We start from the raw sequence: 20,659 nt of genomic DNA, 5'->3' as shown, positions 1-20,659 counted from the left end.
GATGTATCTAGCCAAAAAAGACATCTGAAGCTTAAAGGATACAGCAGAGAGAGAGTATCATTCAACTGAGGACTCAAAATTGGCTAATATTCACCAAAGATTTGCTGATTCAATCAGGTAAAAATGGATCCATCTCTCTCAGTATGAAAACAGGGACTTGGCATGGGATGATCTTGACCCCACATAAAAGCTCATTGATCTGAGACACTTAACTCTAAAATAATGCTGCCAGTACTTTTATCTTAGAATAAGCTTCAGGTCCAATGAATGAAGGAGAACTTGGTGTGATGATGACAACTTACTTATCACTCTCCTGAGAGATGTACAGACGGTTGGACAAACTGGCAAGAAAGGCCTCCACAATCACAGAATCGATAGTCAAGCCAGCTTTCAAACACCTGAGCAACAATGGACAGAAAAAATAATGCATCAGTTCAACAGATCAGGTTTTACTACTGTAAATGCATGCCAGGTATAAGGGAAGAAAGCTTATACTGAACTATGAGAACTGATTGCCCGAGAATGCTGCAGATGTATTTTAAATAATTAGCAGAGTTTCTACCTGTGCTTTCTCCAGCAACAATAATGGATGGGAATATGCAATAAGGTAAATTCAGAGTCCAGTGCTTTGAAACTTTAATTCCTTCTGTCTTGTTATCAACTACTTGTTTTCCCTCCAGCCCTCTGTAGCTAAAAGGGAAGAATAATCCCTACACTGCCCACATGAGTGTGTAACAATCCTTCTGTTACAGGAGGCTCAATGTGATAATCTAAGCAGAAAACAAAAACCCTGCTGAATATCAAAATGATGACTAGCCTGAATTACAGATGTGGGAAGAACAGTAAGACTGAATTATTATTTTACAATTAGGACACAGAAGAAACTAAGAGATGTCTGAAGGAAAATGAAGTCACACTAAGTTACAAAGACTTTACAGCAGCACAGAGCATTGACTCAATACTTTTCTGCCAGGGAAACAGCACCTGTGCCCCAGCAGGTGCCAGGCTCTCTCTCACCTGCAGATGTTGTCTATGGCGATGTCACGCAGCTGCTCGTACATGGATGGTTGACTTTTCTTGCCAGGCATCACATTCAGAGTGGACTCTGAGTGCTCGTTGGTGACACTGATCTTGATGTCATTACCACCTACTGAGAACAGGGAGTGTGGAAATCAACACCATTTGTTGGCCTTGCAGACATTACTGCATTTAGCTACTCCTAAATAATTATTCCTAAATTTAGTCAGTTACTACTTCACCTGTTCTGCTTTAGCATCAGGATACTGCTCCTGCATTAGCAATTCAAATTGAACATTTTTGTTTTGGAAATCATAACTTGATATTAACATTTAAAACAACAATAAAAACCTGCCAAGTGCCAGGATGATCACGTGGCTGGAGCACAGGACGTGTGTGGGGAGTCTGAGGAACGTGACCTTGTTCAGCTTTGGACAGACCCAGTGGCTCCCTCCCAAATTCCAAAGTAGGTTACTGAGCAGACAGAAGCAGGCTTTGTAGGAGAATGACACACAACAGCCACAAATTGAAACAAGGGAGGTTCCAACTGGTCTTGTGATTTTTTTCCCTATAATTATGCATTGGCTCCAGCTGCAGCATCTCACTCAGAAGTGTTTGGTTTCAGCACAAGAGACAGAGCAATATTGCTGCTGGGATAAATGTAGCTCTACCTATGCTGTTTGCCCCTAAATACACTTCTACCAGATTGTTATTTGCATTCCTCCTCTCCACCTCCAAAAAAAAAAGCAGAAATCCATCTCGATTTCCATCTACAGCTGCATCACCACAAAATATCTAAAAGCATCAAAAAGTTGGAAAACAATCACTTCGGAGTACAGCCTTTTTTCCTTTACCTGTGTGATACTGGCTGTGATATTTGTAGAGTTTCACAAGCACTGGGGAAGGTATCACAAGAAAGTCTCTCAAAGATGGATTGACAGAATGAACCACAACAGGGAACCTCTCACACAAACGACCTAGACCCTAAAAAGGAAAAATAAAACCAACAAAACATAGCTTTACAATAAAGCAGCACAATTTTTATCTCAACTGTAAGCTTGCAGCTTCAGCTCAATACAAAAAAACCCCAAAAAACTAAACTCTACAAAGTTCTGAGGGATTCAAGTTTTAGTGGAAGATTTAGACATTTGATGCCTCTATCTCTTTTAGGTTATTTTAGAGTGTGTCAGAGGCCAGTCAAGCCTTGCTGCTCTCTTCCTGAGTGTTTTCACAGGAATTATGTGAAATGAACTACACTCTCAAAAAAAAAAAAAGTTATTGGGCAAGTTCCAATACTTAGAGAATCCTGATAATTTACTATGTGGGGGAAAACACCATATTTGTAAGACTATGAATAAGTGTCCACAATGAGAAGACATAAAAATTAGAACAACCAAGTCTTAGTCTAAAACCTCAGTGACCTGCCAGTCCCAGTATTTTAAGTGTTTATATAATGGGCTAAGAAACTAAATATTTCAGAAATTCAATACTTGTTAAAAACCCCTCACGAATATTATTCTTTGAGAAGTAGCTGAGCTAAGAAAATTCTAAAAGCAGTTCCTAGTTTCCACACCAGACCTCTAAAATCCAAATGTAGAACACACAGATGGAAATACAAATAGCAGACAAAAAGTGTTCTAGCAACCTGTAAAACTCCCCAAACTCTCACTCACTGATGCAGTAATGTCAAACACTGTAAAGGCAGACCTGCAAACAGCAAATTAGCAGTGGCAAGTGAGCAATGATGACTTTGCTTGAGGTCTTTGACTGCAGCTTCTCTGATAACTTGATGCACAGGTTTTCAGCACCTTAAATGAAAAATCCAACAGAGAAATTTATCTCACCAGATTTGTTATTAGCCACACACCACCCAATGCTTACTGGAATTTCTAAAATACTTCAGAGAATTTATAAGCTTCACTCTCCTTATACTACCATTCCTCAAAAAGATTTAGTGCTGCTTCTGCAAAAACAGTTTTGGAAACAGTATCTGTATCTGTAACAAACAGTATCTGTACCAAAAAGCTCTGTCAAACACTGTGACTGGAAGAATGACAGTACTTAAAGATGATTTTGAGTGTAGCTCACACTGGACAGAAATCAAGTATTACAAAAGCCAAAGGAAAAAAATCCTTCACGTTCAGGGGATGGATAAGATTTATAGAACAAGAAAGAAAATAGAAGAAAAATGAGAAAGAGCTTCCCAGTCCTGCTAGCACTGAAGAAAAAACATTTCCTTTAAAAGAATCACTGAGAAATATTTAAGACATTAAAAGCAATAACTAAACCAGAAACTAGAAAACAAGCAGCTGCATATAATTCAGCAATTATACCATCTCCTCTAGATAAGCCAATAGAAAGTTTCTGTTTCCATTTCTATGAGATGTTGAACTATCCAGCCAATTAATCTTACAATCCTTTGGTGGAGGTTTTACTCTTCTATTCTAACAGCAAAAAGTATTCCCTTCATTTTATATTTTTCCAAGCCCCATCTCCTCTATAAGTATTCCTACAACTTCGAACACAACAGAGAGACACTGCAGAGAGCGAGGAGCGTTTTTTACTTTGCTCATCTTTGACAGCCCACACCATGAGATCCACACAGGCAGCGTTGGCCTGGCAGCGCAGCTTCAGAGGGCTCAGCTCGTGGTGCAGCCGATCCACGTCGTGGAGGATCTTCTGCAGTTCTGCCTGGCTGCTGTTGAACTGCTCCAGCACAAAATCATGCACTTCCTTCACAAACGAGTTGGGAAGGTCTAAAGAGAGAAAAGGAGACAGTGTCATACTGGAAGGATGGAAGTGACTGTGTCAGAATAACAGCATATGTACAATTCATTGCTGCATTATAAATTTAATGATTTAATCAAATTTATGTCCTGTCTAAAAGGTAAATTTCATAGCAAAGTCCATCAGTGAGCAGATAATCCAAATGCCATCTACTAAGCTTTTTTAATGGTGCTCAAAATATTTTTTCTATTTCCATAGCACCTTTTTTATATGGAAACATGTCAAATACAAATTCAATACCATATGCAGAGTTCCCAGGAAATGCAAACCTCCAATGTTCCAGCACTCAATACAAAGCAGACAATGGTTAGGATCTCAAACATAATGAAGAATAAATTAAAAAAATAGTATAAATACTATACCTTTCATATAGTATAATGTGTCTCTCAGCATTTTAAACTGAGCAAGATAAAGGGGGTCACTGAATGCTTTGTAGTAGAGATCTGTACTAGCACCCGTCTGAAAGAGAAAAGAAGCAACCTCCTAGATTCAAAATGAAGTATTTTCCATTACATGGATAAATAAACCTCATTGCACTCACACAATCTTTCCTCCACAATGTAAACAAGCACGTAAAACAGGTACATGAGGTAACCTCGTGACTTTCCCCCCTCTACTTTTAACAAAAGTAAAAGTCCAGCCATTCTGGGCATTAAATAAGATTCAGTCACTCTTGATTTGAGGAGCACACAACTGTTCTCTCCAACAGTGTAGAAAACAGGCTTATAAAAGAGGGGGATTTAAACCTCTCATTTCATTGAGACAGCAAAGAGAGAAGGTGAAGTTGTCCCCACTTAGGCCTACAGTTCAAATATAGCAGTTCTCAAAGGAAGGCTGGAGAGCACAGCACAGTCATCTCTGCACACAGCTGAGCACACAGCCCTTCCTACACAGCCTTCTGCCCTGAGGGGGCGAGGGGAACTCCAGAAAATGTGCTGGAGGCTGTGACAGAACTGTGCCCAGAGAAGGGGAGAACAAGGACCCACAGACCCAAGCAGGGCACCTCTGCAAGTAAAGGCCTGCAAACTGTAACACTCATAAACTTGTTAGGAATGCCACCTAAAAGAGCAGCAGTGATTTCCAAGCTAGAAAAAGAAAACAACACATTTTATCTACGTGAAAAAAAGACAATGTTACTGCAATACAAAATAAAGATCTCAGTCTACAGTAAACCAGTTTTGGGCAACCAATGCTGTAATTTATCAGGACAAGAGAACTAAAGTAAGAAGAATAACTATTTCCTCCTATGTCAGTGAAAAACATTACTCCTTCACTCCTTCCTCTATTTTTACACTGTCCAAAGCCAGATTTAAACCAGTGAACAAACTGTTCAAAAAGGAAATCAGTATAATTTTGCAAAGAGAAGGTATACCTTACACAGGTAAAAGAATAATTTTCCAAGATTTATGGCAAAAAAACAAAGAAGCATTCAGGTAATTCAAAAAGGAATTTAAAAGCATACCTCTGCAACTTCAGCTATAACTGCATCCAAGGTCTTCAGAAGAGAATCCCCAACGATCTGTTTTACCTACAGAGACAAAAATAAAACCAAAAAAGAATGTTTCCTGTTGGTGACTCTAGAGAATACAATTTTGTCCCTGCAGAGAGCACAAGTCACTTCACTGCAAAGTGTCAGATGAAATTAAGGCTGTTACAAGAATCTTTGAGCCTCTCTGTGCTGTTCCAAAATAGCTGGTGCAGGAAGCAGACAGGGCTGCAGGCTGCAAACAGCCACTTGCATGAATTCCCAGCATCTAAACCCTTCTAGAAAAGGGTCTCATTCTCAGAGCAAAAAGCAGCTATGTAAGTTACCTCAAACCAAGGGCTCTGCCAGACTCAAGCAGGAAGCCGCTGACATAAACTTATCTGATTTTCCAAATTCTTCACAGTTTATATGAGAGTTTTTAGGAATGCTACTGAAGCATGACACGAAATGCCATAAAAATAACATTACACAAAGCTTGAGAGGGACAAAGACTGTCATTTTATTTGCAACTCTAAAAGCTTAAACTTCCCCTGCATCTGTTTCTAGCACAGATATCTGGAATGCAACCTCACTGAGCTGTCCCAGGGACCCCCCACGTACCATGTTCAGCAGCTGTCGGAGCATCTCCAGGGGGATGTTAAACTCCTTGTTGTTAATGCCATTGAAGAGAGGAGACACTGAAAAGCTGGAGCTGATTGTAGAGAAGTAATAATCAGGATCCAGTGCACTCCCATCAGGAAGATATGAACCTAATCAGAAATAAATAATGGAAATACAAGTCTGAGGAGGGAAAGGATATTGACTTTGTTTAATGGTAACATCTGATCACTACTAAAGAGTTATTTCCAAGACAGGTACAGTCATTAACTTGCAAGTTATTCAGAGGTGCATTTCAGCTCATCTAGTGGTGAATCAAGACACAAAACTATGATGAAAAAACACATTTGTTCACTAGAAGTTTACCACCACAATGGAAGAATTTATTTCAAAATGACTTGTTTTCAGAGACACTTCTGATGAGAAGCCTTCCCATGCTACTGACATGCATTTACCTGAAAACATCTGTAAGTGCCCTTTAATTCAAAAGCACAGAAATGCAAAGAAAAGGTTAAGTCAAAACTGTCTTGTAAGGTTTCCCCCTATATTAGGTCAAATGAACACAAAGAACAGCTTTGATCTTAGAATAGACACCAATTCACTGCTGCAATTTGGAAGCAAAGAGAATCAAATCATTTTTCGGATTCAAGTACTCTACTAAACAAACAACTTGCTCAGCAAACTGCTCTCAGCTCTGTTTCCACTTGAGAAATTATATCTCTGCCTTTCTGAAGTGTTCAGCTGGCTGTGCTGGAGTAATGTTCTTGGGATTATACAGCCTTTCAAGCAAGATCATTTATTGACAACAACAACAAAAAAGTCTTCAGTCATTTCTTTTCTAAACCATTAGCCTTGGCCAGAATAAAACCAAGGTCACTGCTCATCTTCTTCAGAAAGCAAGACTATCACAAACTATATCATCAGAAATAATACAAGGGCTGCCTGTAGCTGAAATATCTGGTAAAAGTTAGTACTGAAAGTAAAATCCTAATTAGAATAACCATAACACTGCTAGAGAGACAATGAAAATGATTCCTAAATTTGTACAAAGTTGTTCACTATTCACCTATAGGTTTAAGATTATTTTTGTTCTACCACTATAGCCTCTCTCTAACCTGCAGCTTTTTTTCTGTTTGTTTGCTTTTTTTAACTCAAACCACAAAGACCATAAGATTGAAGAAGAACAGGTTGGTTCAGCAGGGTAGACAGAAGGTCTACTTGGCAACTTAAGAATGATACTTGAATTATCTTGCAATCTCATTATATGAATGAGGAAAACAGATGCCTCTAGAAATAGCCATGTGAAGGAAAAAGTAAAGCAATGTGGAAGAAATCAATTTAAACCAGGGCTTGAGGGAGGAGAATGGCCCAGAAACAGATGAAGTCCAAACTGTTAAAAACCTCGAAGGGCAAGACAAAACCAGAAACACCAAAGCACCTCAGCTGCAGAGCCAGTCCTCTACTTGATTCAGGAGAGACTGAATCTGCTTTTACTTAGAACTGCTTTGACTTAGAACTCACAGTTACAGCTCTACTGAAACTCAGGGGTTAAGGGTTTATGTATTAAGTCATAAAACTTGTTCCTGTTTCTGCCTTTTGTGACACAGTAATTAGTGCACATTAGTGAACACTCTGCTTTACTGGGTCTTACACAATGACCCACATCACCCTTACTTCAAATGGAGCCATTGTTTTGGATTTATACAATGTGCCACAAAGGCTTCAAAATTCCAGACTCTAATCCAACAATTCAGTTGCCCAGTGAAGCACAAGATTAACACTTATTCCTCAAAGTTACTCAGCCTAATCTCCCAAAATATTTTTGGCCTAGTTGAATTAAGCTCTTCAGTACCAGGCACTGCCTGGCAGTAAGGGAATCATGTCTCAAAACCCTCCAGAAACAACTGAGCCTGGAAACTACTGGTGTTTAATAAGTACTTCCTACTGTCTTTAAACCACAATTTTTTTTCACAATCCTAGCAGGCACATGCCATAGAATTACTGTAAGAATTCTGGAGAGCAGAGAAAGGGGTCAAAAGGTTTTGGTTTTCAATTTTCTATAAATTGCAAAAAAACCCTTGTTCTTTTGCAAAATAATTTACCTTCAAAGTATTGAATTGCAGTTCCTCCAGGAGAGCTGGGAGGCGGAATTCCACGTTCAGGACTAACCTGAAACATTGCACAAAAGCCCTATTTATTATAAACAAATATTTATAAGACATTGATAGATCTTTCAGGGAATGGTTTGCACACTTTATAATGAAACACTGCTTCAAGCAAAACTAACAGGAACTAGATATTCCTGGGCCTATCAGCTCAATTCCAGTCAAAAATAGGAAGTTAAAAAATGCTACTTCAGTGCTTTCGACTAAAAGGAAGAGATCAGAACAATGACTCCTGGACTGTATGAAACTACACTAAGAACAATCTGTGGTTTCAAAAACAGCATCTGAATGCATTTTTTTCCCCAAGACAGTGAACATCCACAGCTCCTGGTGAAACCAGTGAGAGCTCCTGTACCCTCAGCACTTCTGAAAACTTTAGCCATTAAGCACCAGCTTCCCAAATTTACAGATATACAGTACAATGCTTTTCAATGAGAATAACAGAAGCAATAGGATTTGCCAATTGCTCCATGTGAAGACTTACTAGTACAGTTGTTAGTTTAACTGTCACTGACAGTTCTGTTACTCAGAAACTACAAAGTTATTTTGAAATTCAGTTGTGGAACCAAAATAAAGATCTTTGTGTTTGGTCAAACAATGTGTGAAGGGACTCCCTGCATATCCAGGCTTAATGCTGTCTTCACTCAGCTCAAGAAATAATCTCAGCACTGACTCCAGCACAGAGCAAGCCATACAAACCTGTGAGATGCTGGATACACTGCTAGCCTTTCTCTTTAGTGTTCCTTCCTGGCAAACAGTGAGCAGGGAACTGGGAAGAATTGATCTGAAGTCATTGAAGGATCGTCGGCGAATTCCTTCAAGCTCTTCTGGAACTCTCAGGGAATGTGGGGGAATTTTAGGAAAAAGCTTTGAAAGGAGAGCCTCCTCTGAATTGCTGTAGCGACCAAAGGCTCGAGAAATCCCTATCAGGCAGGGCACTGCATACTTGCATAAATATTCTGGAAAAGAAAAACACGTGTAACAGCACATTAACAGTAACTTAGAACTTCCTCTTCACAGGTTTGCTACCACTTCACTAAACTGTTTCAGTCTAAAGTGCTTTACAAAGACTGACTTGTGCAAGTAGAGGAAAAACCATGAAGGTATCACAAATTAATGCAGTTCTGCTTCTGTATTTACCAGCCAGCAACAAACACAACAGACACGTGCAAACAAAAGTGGAAAGAAAAAGCTGCTCACTTTTTAGGAGTGATCCTGATAACCAGAAAACTCAAGAGAAGTTCAGAGGACAGGAGTTATAAGATAGTAACAATTTTATTAGTACCTTTATCATGCATTTGTGGTGTCTGGCACATTCCCAACAGGAACTGCATTACTTGCAGGATGGCATCCAAAATCTGAAGTCATCAAGACAGACATACAAAAACATCTTTTGGTAAAGAAGTGTCATATCTTACACCAGATCACTACAACAAATGAAACCTGCATATATTAATGTAAAGAGTTTTTTAACACTGTGGGACTAAAAGAGCACGTTGCCCTCACTCAGCTCACAGAGCTGCTCTTGTAAAGCCTGCAGTGAGCTGTGTGTACCAGCACAATGAAACTGCACCAGTCCTGATCCAGCACCAGAGCTGGAATCCTAACTGGGCTCAGCAACTGCCACCCAAAAGTAACAGCAGACTTATGAACATCTTCCATATGCCTGACAATTAACACAAGCAAATGAATGCACCAGTACAAATGCTAAAGCAATCAGCCCCTCTGCAGGGCAGGAAGCAGCTGCTGCTCTCTCCTCCAGAACTGGGTCATCCAAACCAACCCCACCTGCTCTCTGAGAGAGGCGTCCCTGTAGGCAACGTCGGATAACAACGTCACCAGGCAGAAGCTGAAGTTTTCTGCCACTGGAAGCAAACCTGCAAAGTGACAGACAGAAAAATCAGCCACTTGTTAAGAGAGAAACAACACAGAAAGAACAAATTATATCAAAACAAGAAGATATATGTGCGACTCCCGTGTCACGCAGTTCTGAGATAAACTGTAGAAAAATACAGTGTTGCACACAAAATTTAAAAGCACTCTACCATCATAATTTCAGTCTGAAACACTGAAATAAAAATCATAATAATTAAAAGCTTTCCCAGGCTTTCAAGTAATTAAAAAAAATATTGAATTATATAATACTATATAAAAGTGTTCTTATATTAATTCTAAGAGACATTAAGGGAGCAAGAAACGAAGTGGCTGAAATAGCAACTAAGCATAAACTGGATGTGTAAAGATCTCAGATTCCACTCTCCTGCTCTAACCACTACACAGTCTTCTCCAATTTAATACAAAATATATTGAACACAGAACTATTTTGAAAGTTCAATCTATTGAGAAGTGGTCAAACAGGCAAACAGGGAGCTGTTCAACTTCCTGTTTGCTTTTAAAGAAAATGAGTATTAAAGGCTGTCAAGCCAGGAGCTAAAAACCCAGCACCTCCCCTTGTACCATGGCCTGAATAACCTTTGCTGTTGCTATTTCCTGGCTGGCATTTCAAAAGAAAGATCAGAAAACCCAAAGATCACCTCTGCCTTTCCGTGCATTGCTTTCTTCTATCCACTGGACTTTGGGAAGACCCTTCAGAAGGCGGAGGAGGTACGGAACCACATTATCCTTGTGCTAAAGAAGAAAACATTCTATTTAAAATGGAGAAGAAAAGCTGAACCATATCATCTCAATGTTTTGGATATATGGAAAGACTCCATTGACACACACAGAACTCGCTTCTCATGATTACTCCACAGGCTTCTTGAATGTTGCAAAACTGATTTCAACACAGGCAAACGAAAAGTAACCCAATTCAGTGCCTTAAATCCAAGACTTTCATTCCAGGCAACAGTTCATTCTCTGCAAAAGTTGCAGAAAAATATTCCAGAACCACAACGTACCTACCCACAAACAATTCATTAACTGACAGCAAGGCCCCAAAATAATTTGAAGGCAGCTAGAAATTCAGAGTGCCAGTCCCACCTCATGTGACCCATCCCATGGCCTTACACAAGTCACTTCACACACCTGTGTAATGCTCCAGCTCCCTCACCTGCAAATCAAAGGACAGCACTTCCCTTCCTCATGGGGTTGGATTAACTAATACTGACTGCTGGCTTTGGAAACATCATCAAATGCTATGAAATACAAATATTGCCTTAGAAAAAAAAAACAAAAAAAGAACAACCCCAATAATAACCAGGCAAGCTGTACCATAGCACATGGACCCTCAACAGGAGGCAATTCAGGCCTGAAGCAAACCCCAGCAACGTGGAAGATTTTAAAGTGAGGTCTAATGACTCTGGACCTAGGACTGGGTATATCCTCCCTTTCCCCTGCATGGAACAATATGATGCCCAGAGCTCCAGGGAAGAGAACCAGCCTGTCCTGCTCAGGCTGGCAGACACAGAAGGGATGTTCATGTACAATGCAGCCTGTGTGCTCTGTCTGTCTGTTTATCCTGGCCAGTGCCAGGCAGGAAAGGGCCTGCTGCAAACCTGACCTTCAGGACTGCACTGGAACATCCCTGTCATTCAGGAGCATGTGGGGAAGAACACACAATGACACACATGGTTTAAGTAAATCCTCCTGAATAGTCTTTCCTTTCTCTCCTTAAGGTATGATGACCAGAAAACATGCCAGCAGTCTGGTTGTGGCAGTGCCATGACTACTTTTTTTATTCTTCTATCTCACTCCTCAGTGCTGTCCTTGCTTCCTTGTGCTCTCCTGCCTGCATTCATCTCTTACCTCTGATATTTTAATTCACTTTTATGAAGAAAAACATCAACTTTTCATTCATTCAACAACTAAACTTGAATTAATCTTCAAAGATAAACAGTTAGCCCAGGTGGGGAAAATACCTGCAGGTCAGATTCAATTAGGAAGATTCCTAAAGCAATAACAGCATCCCTGCGACGTTCATCCAACTGGAAAATCCCATGGAAATCCACTGGACACATACAGAGCAGCTTCTGTACCTGAAAAACAGCAGAGGGAAAGAACAGTGGAACAAGACAAAGTGTCAAAACAAACTGAAGTTTGAAGTGCACAGTGGTGTCTCCATCTTCTGGAAGACAGATGGGCACGTTACCCTCCTTTAGTCATCAACCTTAACAAGAGCATTCAAGGGTTGGGAAAGGGTGGTGAATGACAGAACCCAGAGAGAGACAGGAAAAGCTCGAGCAGAAGTCAAACATTTCTACCACAATATGGGTTGATTTAAAGGCTTTCTTCAACACCTGATCAGAGCATTGAAGTATGACAAAGCCTTCCTTCACTGGGCATTTTAGATGTGTAAGAAATGTGCAGCAGGCAAATTTATCACGTTTACTCAATTCCTGTAAACAAAAAACCAGGTGGCTGGAGCTTTGTTTACAGCTGCACCAATGCATTCTTCATATACAGCACTGAACCATTAACTGCTACCAAGATGAGTACGACTGGCTCAAATCTTTCAGGTTACAGATTAAGTTTTCAAAACTATTATTTTCTCACTGCTTAGCTAATACTTATCTCCATACTCAGCACACACACATCTGAAGAACACATCGAATCCCCCAAATACTTTGTTTTTCTATGGAACTGCTAACAAATGGAAAACGCAGCAAGCATGCTGTCTTTTCATGAATTTCCTTGATGTTAATAAATCCTATCTAAAGAGGACTGTCATAATAAATAACTATGTCTGACTCGCCTATGTTTGAATGTCAAGTCATTTCCTATTTAGATAACTCTTTGAACACCCCACCTTGACATTTCTAAACCAAGAAAAGTTTCCCTGGAGGATTACAAGAAGCTACTGGACACGCAGTGGAATTTAGGATTCTGGTCCTTCAACTGCCAGATCTCATAATTACAAGACTAGTAAGACAACAACACAAATAAGCCTCTTGCTCAACATAAAATGCTGGAGAGGACACATGAACTTTGGAAAATGACTGCTGCTGCATGTGTTCCACGTCAGGTTATACCTGCAATAACATGAGTGAGTAATTTTAGACAGATATGAACTGTTAATATCATTTAACTTCTACTGTAATCTGTCAAACTAATAAATAAAAAATTAAATAAATTAATCCCTGGATATTAGTGAACCAACAGCAAGGCTTACAAAAATTATTCACTGTTGGCTGTCACACCAATGGCACATTTCCAGAACACGAAGTAAGAACCGAAGGCGGCAACAGCTGGCCAGGAACAAGCACCAGAGTTTTCATCAGCACAGAGCCGTGCTTTTCAGCTATTTAGTCATGATTACTGCATAAGGCAAATCAGACGTTCTGTCACTTCTGGCTCGGGGCAGCCAACTCCCCAAACACCAGCGTGTCCATCCCTCCTTCCCCAGCACAACACACACCTGCCCGGGGCAGCGGTGCACACACACATCCCCTGGCTGGCTTTACCTTCAGCAGAGCTTTATCTCACCCAGGCAGATTCTACCCGTCACCTGGATTTAACAGGACACCCGGAGCAAAGCAACCAATCCTAATTAGGCTGAGACTAATTACGCCCACAAGACCCTGTTCCACAGACCCGGGGGAGGCGCAGCCGCTGAGGACCCGCGTTCCTTGCGAGGACACGGGGGGAGGCTGCGCTGACGGCGTTTTTGGGTCAGGATGGCCCACGGGAGCACCCACGGCGGGACAGATCCCACTCCCGGAACCACAGATAGCCCCGCCCGAGGGGAGCGGCACCACCCCGGAGCATCACCCGCCGCTGCTCCGACCCGCTGCCCACGGGCCACGCGGGTCCCCACAGCCCGCCCCGCACAAACACTCTGCACAGAAGGGCCCCGCACGGGGCCGACCCTTCCCCGCCGGCCCCTCGCGCGACGTGCAAACACAAAAACACGGCCCCCCTCTCGCATGACGACTCTCCGACATTCCCTCCCACATACACACACACACGCGGCTTCCACGCGTGACAGCCCCGCAGGCCCACACGTGATACTCCCACACCGCACTCCCGCAGCCCCCGCGCGTGAAACCCCCGCCGCCCTCACAGCCACAGCCCCCCCATACACACACACGACACTCCCCTCACAGACGCCCCTCACCTTCTCCAGCGGAGCCGGGTTCTGCACCGCCAGCGAGCGCGCCAGCGACAGCACGGTGTTGAAGTAGAAGCCGCGTGCGGTGGCCGCGCCGCCTCCGCGTCCGGCGGAGGGCGCCGCGGCGGCCCCGGCCGTGGCGGTCCCGGTGCCGGTGCCGGTCCCGGCCGCCGCCGCCGTGGCCGCCGTGGCCGTGGCTGCCGTGGCCGCAGCGGCCGCCGCAGCCGCCACCACCGCGGCCGCCATGTTGTGCGGGAGCCCCGCCGGGCAGCGCGCGCCGCCCCCTCCCGCGAGAGCACCGCCTCGGCGGGATCACGAAGCACCAATCACACCGCCAACATGGCGGCGCCCGCAGCGGCTTCACTACCGCCCGGTCCCCGCCCTCCCGGCCCGCCCCGCTCTGCAAACGGGCGCGCTCAGCGCAGCCCCTCCTACCCCCCCCCCCCCGCGGCCGCGATGGTCCCGTCCAGCACCGCCTGTCCCCCACCGGCGCTGCGGCGCGATCGCCCCGCCCACGAGGGGGGGCACGCGGTGGTTCCGCCCGACGCGCGCAGGCGGAAGGAGCGGAGCGGCCCGAGGCGGCGGCTCCGTGAGGGTTTCCCCAGCGTCAGGGGCTTCCCGAGCGCTCCCCGCGGTCGGCTGCGCCATGTCGGCCGTCCCGAGGAGCTACAACCCGTTCGCGGAGGACGATGAGGAGGACGCGGCGGCGGTGGGTCCCGGCGGGGCGGGCGAGGCGGACCGGCAGCGGTACCTGCAGCAGGAGGTGCTGCGCCGCTCCGCCGCCTCGGCCGACAGCACCGCCCGCTCCCTCTCGCTGCTCTACGAGTCCGAGCGCATCGGCGTGGCCGCCTCCGAGGTGGGTCGGGGCCGGGAGCGGAGCCGTCACCCGCAGGGCCCGGTGGCTCCCTCGGCCCTCCGGGACGGGGGGTCTTGTCCCTTTTCCCCCCGACACGTCCCTCTGTAGGGTTAGTCAGTGTTCCGCAGCCACCCTGTGTTAGTGCCGGCTGGTTTCCTGGGCGATGGTTTGGGTTTTGAGCGAAAAATCCCAGTTCCACCCTGTCTGTGTAACGCTGGGGCGGGGACTCGACCGTTTCTTCAGCTGCTTTTAACAATTCTTACTGAGTTTTATTGCGTGGCATTTAAGCCTCGTTTTGTCTGACTGAAAGGTTCCCAGCAGTTCTCTCGGTTGGGTGCGGGGCCTGCCCTGTCAGTTGTTTGTGATGTGCTTGGCTTCACCCCGATTAATCATTTCCTTCATTCCTCGGGCCCTGTTTCAGAGCAGTTTGTGCTCGGGGACGTCGCTCATAAAGCTCTTGGCCCTTGTGTCACCTGCTAATGGGATGTTCCTTGGGTGTTATTGCCCAAATTACCCCCAGACAGCCCTAAGCTGCATAGGGTGCTTGTGCTCAGGGGGTTCTCGGTGGGACTGCTGTGAACTTTTGGACTTGTTTGTCCAGAAAAGCACAAGGGAGGAATGAAGAGTTTAGGCTTGACACGAGGCCTGTGGTGAAACTTGAGTTCTGTGTGTTTGGTGCTTTATTGGGGGGGGGGGGGGGGGGGGAAGAAAAAAGAACATTCAACTAGAATTTCCCACAGTTTAGCCAGAATATGAACACTAAGTTCTTTGTTTTGCACAATTGGTAGCTGCAGGCAACTTTCCTGCCAGAATAAATCTTTGAATTACTTTGGAATAGTGTTTGTGCCGCTGAATTAGAAAATAATGTACTTCCATATATAAAAATTCCTAAATCCTGCACTATTAACATTAACTAAAATATTCCTGCAGTCTGAAGAAATTCTATTTGTGTTTATTTACTCTGGTTATTCTGTTTCTAAATTATCCGGAACATCCCACTAAGGTGAAAATAGAATCTCTTCCCAATGCAGGTGCCATTCACAGCTAGGAATCGTTGTGCTTGCTCATCTCCCTGCCATAAACCTTTGGGCTTCCACCACATCACCCATGTGGTGCTATGCTTGTTCTGTCAGCAGGAGATGCAAATGTCAACCCCACAAAAGGGCAGCACAGAAAACTCCTGGATGCTGTTTGTAGCAGGCATCAGGAATCTGGCATGGCACAGGAACGGGGATTTTATAGCTGGTTAATGCCATGGCTGAGCAGCAGCTCTTGATTGAAATGCCCTGGGGGAAGAGGAGCGAGTGAAAAAGCCGTTTGCCTTTAGAAATAACCCACACAGATGAAGGAACTCTGTTATTTTTCTTCAGAGTGTCTGTTAGAACGTTTGATGTGTCAGTTTATCTTGGCTTCATGAGCTGCTCTTTCCCTGTCGATGCCTGTCAGGAGCTCGTCCGTCAGGGAGAGGCCCTGAAGCGCACGGAGCAGATGGTGGATAAAATGGACCAGGACTTGAAGACAAGTCAGAGGCACATAAACAGCATTAAGAGTGTTTGGGGGGGCTTGGTAAACTACTTCAGAGCCAAACCTCCAGAGAGCAAGCCAGAGCAGAATGGAGCCCCTGACTATTATGCTAACAGCAGGTAAGTAAAAGAAATGTTTGACTTGGGACTTGTCTCCCACAGCATCTCTGAAATGTCACCAGATCTGTTGATTTTGTCAAGCAAAGTCTTGAGATGGTTTCTAGCTCCCTGTTTCCTTTAACACCCATAAAAAATATTTGTACTTCTATTTTTATTTGTGGTGGTAAGAATAACTTTGTGGGAAATCAATCCAATTACACAAAATTACACAAGTAATTCTTCAGTCTTCTGAATTATCGTGCTTGCTTCAGTCTTACCAGGAAATCTTAAATTGTAGCATTGATGTGCTCCCAGTTAAATACTGTGTGCTTCTCTTGCTTCTATTAAAGCTGTAAATAAAAATGAATTCCTGTGAAGTTACTGTATCTTACAGTATTTGTTTCTCTTCACCTGAGAAACTTCTGTAAAGCCTGATAATGCTGCATACACTGATTTCCTCCCTCCCTTGCCCCTCCATGCTCCACTAAAGGAAGGGAATATGTTGCCTTCAAGACAGAAGATGCAGTTTTGGTTTTGATAGCAATGTTTCCGTTTGCTATTTTGAGCACAAAAGTGACCAGTTCTGCTTTCAGTGAACATAAATGCTGATGGTTAATAGTTCCTTTTAAAGGAACATTTTGGATCAGGTCTAACAAACTTGCTCTTCTTGTGTAAATTTGACATCTTTTCTTGTTTAACAGACTCAGAATGAGGCCTGTGGTCCATACCAATATTTTCTCTTTCTTCTCTTTTTTCACTAGGTTAAAAGAAGCAATGATGTCTAGTAAAGAACAAGAGTCAAAATACCAGGAAAGCCATCCAAATTTAAGGAAGCTAGATAATTCAGGTTTGTTAACTTTATTTTACACTCATTGCCTGTCATCCACGTGGAGCAAGCTTGCAGAGTGATGAAGGCAGAGACCCTTCAGCCTGCCCAGCTGCTGACTTATGTTGCTGCCCAGCATCTGGAGATTTGTATCCCAGCTTTCATGGCTTTGAATCCTAGGGAATTGTTTCCCCTAAAGCCCTTTATACCCATGCTGCAGATGTGATATTCTTTTAATTTGGATACAGATTTTATTTAGCCCTTCCAGTGGGGAATTTATTCTATAGCTAGTAAAGACTTTAAGAGCTTTTGGTGCTTATATTCACGTAGAGGAGACTGTAGCCAAAGATGCACACAGTGTGCAGGCAGCCTTGCCCCAGGTTTGCCAAAACATCAGCTTATTTTTGAGGGTCTCCTCTTAACCATCATTTGTCAGATACATTTTCCTTGTTATCTCAAACATGGACTGTAACCCTCCCTACTCGGGTCATCACCTGATTCTCACAAGGCAGCGTTTGGGGTTTGGCCTCATTCCCCCTTCCCACAGTGCCTTAACTTCTGGGATGGCTTTTATGTGCCAAGGAAGTGTTCCTTTTTCGAGGGATGTTCGGTTAATTAGCGCGGTAGGAGTGGGAAAGCAGCAGGAGATCCACAGTTGTAGCTGTGTGAGTAAAGAGAGAAATGCTTTTGGGATGTGTCTCCGCTCCACTCCGTGTAATGCCGAGCTCTGTCCAGGGGAGGGCAGAGCAGCCTCGGGGGCCTCGCCTGGGACGGCTCCCTGCGGGTACAGAGACCGTCCCACCTCTTTGTCCCACCTGGATGTGAGTTGGAAGACTGGGTTTTTCCTTTTATTCTCTCAGCTGCCTACTAGAACTAAAAAAAAAGGCAGCCAAAAAGAAGAATTGTAGCTTCACTGTTCATCCTGAGAGGTGCCCTGTAGACAGCGGTGTTGGACTGCTGCTGATACCCCTGTGATGGGGTTACCTGGCAGCTGTGTTCAGGCTAATTTTTAACAGCCTTCCTAAAACTGTAAAGCTTCTTCTTACTAGCTTTTTTATTATATAACATTCTGTATTCTACACCCTTAACAGACAGTGATTTCAGCAAAGCAGATTTAGTTTCTTCAGTGCAAAGGGATGATTCCTACCCTAAGAACCAACAGCTGCGAGCTTACCACCAGAAAATTGATACCAACTTAGGTGAGTGAGAAAACTGAAGCTGTTTGATGTAATACAGTTGTCAGTTCTTGATTCCTAAGCCAGATAAAATTACTAAGTTATATAATACCAACAAAGACTTTTTGGTTTAGTTAATATGTGAAATTTGACGATAAATAAAAAATTCATTTGCTTGTATTCTGCATTTCTAAACTGTCTACATGGCAGAATCCAAAGTTTGATTGAAACATAAATTATTTGAATGTAGAATGCTAGGGGATGTCTGTGGGTCATCTCCTCCCAAAAATTAGTAACAAATCTGAGTTAGAAATGCATTTGAAGTGCAAACAGCTAGAAACAAACCAGCTAGGATGTCTGGGATAATATAAACCTGCTGTGGGGTGATACACTATTGGCATCAATACTTCAACTCTTCTGCCACATGCTTGTGCTTGAGGAGTTTTGGAGCTGTCCTTGAACAACCTGGGGAAAAAAAACCCCACACCAAAAACATGAGTCCTCTTAGATCACACACTGACAGTGAGACAGCCACTGGTACCAAGTGTGAACACGCCAGCAGGTCTCTGTCATTCGGATGTGGAAATGGTGCTGAAGTGTCCCACAACACTGGCACTCAGGGTGAAAAACGTTTCTTTGAGTCATCCTGTCCACTGACTGGAGTATCACTGGGGCAAACAGTCTTATCCATCCATTCTGAAAAATCTTACAAAGCAGGTTCTTGTAGCATCAACAAGAAAATACTGCTTCAGACAGGATCACACTGGTATAGTTGGGATGCCGTACTGCTGCTTTTTCCAGAGCTTACCTCTCATGGAAAAGTGCATTCAACTGAGCTGACAGTTCAGCTCAGATATTAAATTGCACATCAGCTTGGACCCAAATAATTTAGAACTCTGCACAGCTTTTGAAATTAACATGTTTTGCCAAAAATAGAAGAATCGAAAGGCACTAAATATTTAATTTGTGAATTTGCCGCATTCCTTTTATTGCTTCCCGAGGCTGTTCAGCTGACTTTGCCTTCCTTTGTTCTGTAACATATAGACAAAGTGCCTCTTTGCTTACACGTGTCTCTCTGTAGCTGACCTAGAAAAAAGAGATTGGAAAGAAATCAGAAAGGAATGGATCAAAGAAATAGGCAGAAGAGTTTAGTGGAAACACATTGTTCTACTCACAAGCTGTGGAAAACTTACTTGCTTCAGAAACATTTATACCAATCAATCATGCAATAAAATAGTCACCTTGTAGCCAAATTAGAAAATCTGGAAATGGGAGGTTTTCATCTATGATAAATAACACTGAAGATTTAAGAAGTATTGATGATACTTCTACATGAAGTTTAAGGAAAAACAGTTGAGGTAGTGAGCAGATTGTGTATCCTGAGCTGAGAAAAGATGCATCTGATTTTTCTGTAAAATACATTTAAAAAATAAAAATTACATTACAGGGTATGTCATTCGATAAAGATCCAGTTTGGTGTTAAGCATTTGAAGTTAACTTGTAGTGGAAGAAAGAAGGAAGTGATCACTTGTGGTAGTGAAGCAGTACAACTATGGACAGAGCAGTGCTTCCACTACTGCAGAGGAACACTCAGAGCTGAGAAGTTGTACCTGACATTTTCTAACCTGGGAGGAGGGGGGATCCTGGCAGTGTCCATTTGAGCAGTGTGTGTTGTACCACGGTGGTTCCCTATGGTCCCTCTCTCCCTTGACAGATGAGATGTCTTCTGGGCTGAGTCGGCTGAAGAACCTGGCCCTGGGTCTGCAGACGGAAATCGAGGAGCAGGATGATATGCTGGATCGGCTCACCAGGAAAGTAGAGACACTGGACATCAATATTAAAAACACTGATAAAAGAGTCCGACAACTTTAAAGGATTTTTAGAATTCTTTTTGTCCAGCGTCAGATCATCCTGGATGTCTCATTTCAACCCATCTCTTAAAAAATCTTGGATAGTATCTGTTTCTCCTTTTTTCTGATACGTTATTGGTTTTGTTGTCCATAAAATTCCATAGGCTTAATTCAGCACAATACATGAAATTTCTTCTTAGTGTCCATGGGAATAGTGCATGTGGAGTAAAGT

The 20,659-nt window shown here is 43.3% G+C and overlaps 2 protein-coding genes across 3 annotated transcripts in view; one reads left to right on the top strand and one right to left on the bottom strand.

Moving 5' to 3' along the window:
- Positions 1 to 14,359, bottom strand: part of PI4KA (phosphatidylinositol 4-kinase alpha) — a 58,908-nt gene extending 44,549 nt beyond the window's left edge. Inside the window, exons 1-15 of one of the 2 annotated variants that reach the window (XM_064674804.1) lie at positions 14,105 to 14,359; positions 11,910 to 12,026; positions 10,587 to 10,680; positions 9,841 to 9,929; positions 9,338 to 9,410; positions 8,752 to 9,011; positions 7,990 to 8,056; positions 5,891 to 6,039; positions 5,267 to 5,332; positions 4,167 to 4,263; positions 3,582 to 3,773; positions 2,725 to 2,825; positions 1,872 to 2,001; positions 1,018 to 1,150; positions 303 to 398 (exon numbers count right to left, since the gene is read on the bottom strand). In XM_064674804.1, the coding sequence (XP_064530874.1) occupies positions 303 to 398; positions 1,018 to 1,150; positions 1,872 to 2,001; positions 2,725 to 2,825; positions 3,582 to 3,773; positions 4,167 to 4,263; positions 5,267 to 5,332; positions 5,891 to 6,039; positions 7,990 to 8,056; positions 8,752 to 9,011; positions 9,338 to 9,410; positions 9,841 to 9,929; positions 10,587 to 10,680; positions 11,910 to 12,026; positions 14,105 to 14,344 (1,904 nt within the window). In that variant the 5' untranslated portion in view covers positions 14,345 to 14,359. The remainder of the gene's footprint in view (positions 1 to 302; positions 399 to 1,017; positions 1,151 to 1,871; positions 2,002 to 2,724; positions 2,826 to 3,581; positions 3,774 to 4,166; positions 4,264 to 5,266; positions 5,333 to 5,890; positions 6,040 to 7,989; positions 8,057 to 8,751; positions 9,012 to 9,337; positions 9,411 to 9,840; positions 9,930 to 10,586; positions 10,681 to 11,909; positions 12,027 to 14,104) is intronic. The other variant, XM_064674805.1, reaches the window with a different exon arrangement.
- A 263-nt stretch (positions 14,360 to 14,622) lies between these two features.
- SNAP29 (synaptosome associated protein 29) lies at positions 14,623 to 20,450 on the top strand. The gene is made up of 5 exons (XM_064674808.1): positions 14,623 to 14,954; positions 16,401 to 16,597; positions 17,338 to 17,423; positions 18,494 to 18,601; positions 20,292 to 20,450. The coding sequence occupies exons 1-5, from the start codon at positions 14,745 to 14,747 to the stop codon at positions 20,447 to 20,449; spliced, it is 759 nt and encodes a 252-aa protein (XP_064530878.1). The 5' UTR covers positions 14,623 to 14,744; the 3' UTR covers position 20,450.
- The last annotated feature ends 209 nt before the right edge of the window (positions 20,451 to 20,659 follow it).

The sequence above is a fragment of the Pseudopipra pipra genome, chromosome 18 (assembly GCF_036250125.1).
Source record: "Pseudopipra pipra isolate bDixPip1 chromosome 18, bDixPip1.hap1, whole genome shotgun sequence".
NCBI lineage: Eukaryota > Metazoa > Chordata > Aves > Passeriformes > Pipridae > Pseudopipra > Pseudopipra pipra.
Note: the sequence above shows the minus strand (reverse complement) of the source record. Positions and strands in the feature narration are given on the sequence as shown.

Coding starts and splice junctions, on each gene's coding strand:
- SNAP29 (XM_064674808.1), top strand. CDS start 14,745: ATGTCGGCCGTCCCGAGGAGCTACAACCCGTTCGCGGAGGACGATGAG. Junction 16,598..17,337: donor GACTATTATGCTAACAGCAG/GTAAGTAAAAGA, acceptor TTTTTTCACTAG/GTTAAAAGAAGCAATGATGT. Junction 18,602..20,291: donor GAAAATTGATACCAACTTAG/GTGAGTGAGAAA, acceptor CTCCCTTGACAG/ATGAGATGTCTTCTGGGCTG.